This window comes from Limulus polyphemus, unplaced genomic scaffold (assembly GCF_000517525.1).
Source record: "Limulus polyphemus unplaced genomic scaffold, Limulus_polyphemus-2.1.2 Scaffold811, whole genome shotgun sequence".
In the NCBI taxonomy this organism is placed as follows: Eukaryota; Metazoa; Arthropoda; class Merostomata; order Xiphosura; family Limulidae; genus Limulus; species Limulus polyphemus.
In genome coordinates, this window is record NW_013666421.1 from 252,682 (window position 1) to 257,021 (window position 4,340).

Genomic DNA, 4,340 nt, shown 5'->3' on the forward strand with positions numbered 1-4,340 from the left:
TATCTATTGTACAAAGTAATAAGTTGTTTATACTTACCTTAAGTTAAATTTTAGTAGGTAAATTAGTTTAGTACAATAATAGGAAAGAAAAACTAACTAATTTAAAGTGATTAGTTTTATTTGTGGTATATATTCAGAAAGTATAGGATAAGAGTAAACATTGTTATCAACTGTTATATGAATATCTGGACGAGAACAAGGAACATACCAAAGCCCCTCTAAATTTATTGTAAAGATGCAGTTGTAGAAAGAAAGAAAAGGAAAATAATAGTCCTTTATCTTTCAGTGGCACCTATATAAAATTTTGCTTAAGTGCTTTCCAAATTTCATCTCGTCTGGTAACCAGTGGTTAAAGTGGGGCAGTATGCTTATCAGTAAGAAAAAAAAATAAAGGTATGACATACTGGGAAAAACACATATATATATATATATATATATATATATATATTATACTGGTACAAAACACTATCAGATTTCACACAAAATTACATTTGGCTTTAGTGTTAATCTCTGAAAACAACAATCTCCCTCGTGCACCACCACCCCAAAAAAAGAAAGGAAAACGTTGCATACTGGCATCTTTTTAAAACCGTTGATAATATACCACTCTGCTACACATAGCTTTAGGATGTATACACTATAAGTTGCTATTCTAAACAACACCTTCCACTCACCTGCTGTGTTTAAATGAACTCCCATTTAAATGCTGTTGATAATATATCTTTGCAAAACTTGTTTCTCTGCTTGACGTACAATGTCTGATATGCACTTTAAAAAGGCATTTACTTAAAGGATGTATGTGAGCTAACTGGGCATATATATTGTGAGAATGTTGCCTACAATTTTGTGTTGTACTCAAAATCACACATTTCCTGTGAATGTATACACGAAGGTAAATCTGCTTAACGAATTTCAATACCATAATTTTAGTAAACATATTTTTATATGTATACCTAATGATGGATATTTTATTCGTTTTTCAAATAATTAATCCCTTATTAATATATAGTGTAACTATATGTTTAGATATAAAATTTTCGAAACATAACTTTCAAATTTAATTCTTAACATGGCTGTTAAAATTATACTTTTTGAAAGTAATCACACACTTTCTCTATCTCAGCCAAATCAATTTTATGTTATTGTTTTTTCTAAAAACTATGCAATAAATAGATACGGTTAATGTATATGATTAATATACATTTCTTTTTATTGGAGACTTACTTGAAATTATTAGCTCAATATATTTTTCTGTATGTCATTTGGTATCTATAACTTTGTTTTGGTACTTTGTTGATTTTAAGAGTCATGTATAAATACCCATCTTGAAAAAAAAACTAAGATGGCACAGGTGTCACATTTGGAAAAAAACAAGCTAGTCTCCAAGTAAGACAGTGAATAATAATATTGCTCTAACAGGATGTTATAAGCTCATGGATTGAGTTGCCGTTAGTGGTAGTAGAAATGGGCACTTTACAAAAGTTTTATAATAGAATCAGTGATTTTATGAAAAAAATATATAGCATGCCTAAATTATTAGTTTTCTCAGGGAAGAGTATGCAAGGACAGCCTTAAAAGACTAAATGGTCCATTGTTGTCTGGATGTTATGTTATTCTTGCTCTCTTTCATTTAAAGTTTTTGTTAGTAATAAAATAAAAATCCATATAATTAATAATTTGTTTACAGGTGATAATTTATTGTTCCTACAAGTCAGGTATTAATTTTTGAAACTTGAACTATTAACATAGTCAAAAAGCCCCCCCCCCCCCAACACAAAACAAACAAAAATATATATATTTTAATGATGGATTAATTATTTGAAAAACAAATACAATATTCACCATTCTAAATAGTCTGTATGTAAATACATTTAATAAGGTTATAGCTTAGTAATCCATTGAGTAGATTTATTTCTAATATATACATTTACCGGAAACATGTTACTTGGAAAGTATAACAAAACAGTGTTATAAGCTAAATATATAGTTTGCTCAGTATATCCTTCAAACGGTTATGTCTTTGATTCTATGTCAAACAGTAGACCTGAAGGATCAGTGAAATGATAATTTATTTAATAGTCAGGCTCACTGATCAGCTATTCTCACATGAGACTTGGATAGTTGGAACAACCTGAGATAGTAATGATTGGAAATGCTAATTTTGATCAGTTGATTATTTTCGATCATTGTGACATTAATTTAACTGAACAACCTTGAATTAATTAAAAGTAATGAGAAATCATAATGGCAATATTCCAGTTACTTGGGGAGTTGAAATAGTTATAAACACTAATTTTAATTAGTTATTTTCATGACATTCTTCAATGCAGTTGATGCTCATACATGAATGATTGAGTTAATTGTTCATAGAAACAAAGTTTTCACAGCCGTAGATTCAGTTGCACATATAAATTGAGGTGTTCCTTTGGACTAAGCAGGTGAGTGGTAGGTGTTCTTTGTAATAACAAATTCTAGGGAATACACCCTGAAGCCACTTGTAGCAGGGCAGTAAATGTTGTGAAATGCATGTTACTAGACATGACGAAGTTTGTAAAGTAAGGTTTTATATAGGTGTTGCTGAAGAACAAAGGACTTGTTTTACTTCTGTTTATTCAGCTGCATCTTTACAGTAGGTGCAGTTTACCTCAAAAGGGGCTTTGGTATGTTTCTTGTTTTCAACTTCTAATATGTAAAATGAATTAATACTTTAGCACAGATATGCAGTTTTAGGTGCTGGCACTATAACTAATGAAATGTTGATAACCACTTAACACATCTATTGTCTGCTTTTATTCATATTTGGTAAGTTTTGGTGAAAACTAGAGAAAATAAAAATGGTTCATTTGTGTTAATAGTTGCCAAATTTTTCACTCTTTTTCCTTTTACTGTAGAATAGTTATTAATGTATTACTTGAATGAATTAACTGATATGTATTTACAATTTTTAAATAAATATTCAAGGACTTATTGTGCTGTAGTTTTACATTACTTAATCTATTATCGTGATTTTTTTTAATGTATATTTTTCTTTGTTTACAGAATCGTATGGAAGAAAGTAAAGCATTATTCAAGACGATTATTCAGTATCCATGGTTTCAAAATACCTCCTTTATTCTTTTTCTAAATAAAAAGGACTTGTTAGCAGATAAAATCTTGTATTCACATCTTGTGGATTATTTTCCAGAATATGATGGTAAGTTGAATAAAACCTTTGTTTTACTGAAAATAAGTAGATTTTACTGAATAAATTATTTGATCATTTTATCTTAGGAAGCACAATTGCATTTAGAAAAGATATACCAAAAGACTGAAATAAATGGAAATAGGAAAAGTTTATCAACATTTTTTTTTTTCAAATTCTCTCTGTTTGTGTAATGCGTGTCTTTTGGTAATGAATTACGTAATCCTACAAGGTAAAGAACCATTCAGTAACATCATTAGGCATAAAATGTGTCTGAAATGAAAGCATTCAAAAGGTTTTTTTTTTGTGGTTTTTTCTGAATTAGCGGTGTGTATGTGTGTTTGTGTGTATATATAATTTTTACACTGACTTCATTGCTGCAAGTTGTTTACAGTATCATCCTGACATGGATAATTTTGAAACTGTAAAAAATGGAGTTTTATGCAGGATTCTTCAGTCCAGTAAACTGGAGTTCTTGTCGTTTGGCGTTAGTTGTTGCCCATTTTTTATCCCCATCCCTTTTGTTTTCATGAAAGTATAAGTTCTAAAAAGACAAAACATTGATCAAAGGAAATACAATGGGAATAGACATTGTTATACTTATTTAATTTTGAATATAGCAAAAACTATTTCAATAACACTTTGTAGAAGATAACATAAAGCCCAAGAGTCAATCTTGGTTAATAAGTAAATTAATACTTTTTATCATTGGTATAGAAAGTATGATGATTATTATGGTGTGAACACCTTTTCTGAGCTATCAAAGCATAATTATAATTAATTGTACTTGTCTTAAGACTTTAATATTAGGCTTATTTTTTAAAACTACATTCTTTATTCAGTTTCTTAGGGTTTTTCAAGAAGAATAAGAATGTATAATAGTATTTCAACCACACTATGTCCACCATATCCATTGACAATGATACATTTCACTCAATACAAGATTCATGAGGCTAGCTGGGATACAACAAACACAGTGGTGGTTGAAACACTATTTATGTAAGCTATTTGTGTTACAACTTTTTTATAACAACTGATGTGAAAGCTTACAAAAGTATTAGTTATATGGATATTAATACATATCTGAACAAATAATACATGGTATGCCTAACATATTGACAAACCTTTATCTGAAATTCTTATGCACTATGACACAGTG

At 29.2% G+C, this 4,340-nt stretch overlaps 1 protein-coding gene across 2 annotated transcripts in view; it reads left to right on the forward strand.

Moving 5' to 3' along the window:
• Nucleotides 1-4,340, forward strand: part of LOC106460659 (guanine nucleotide-binding protein G(q) subunit alpha-like) — a 35,954-nt gene that overhangs the window by 23,125 nt on the left and 8,489 nt on the right. For both annotated transcript variants that reach the window (XM_013920385.2, XM_022387424.1), the window contains exon 6: nt 3,040-3,193. In XM_013920385.2, the coding sequence (XP_013775839.1) occupies nt 3,040-3,193 (154 nt within the window). The remainder of the gene's footprint in view (nt 1-3,039; nt 3,194-4,340) is intronic.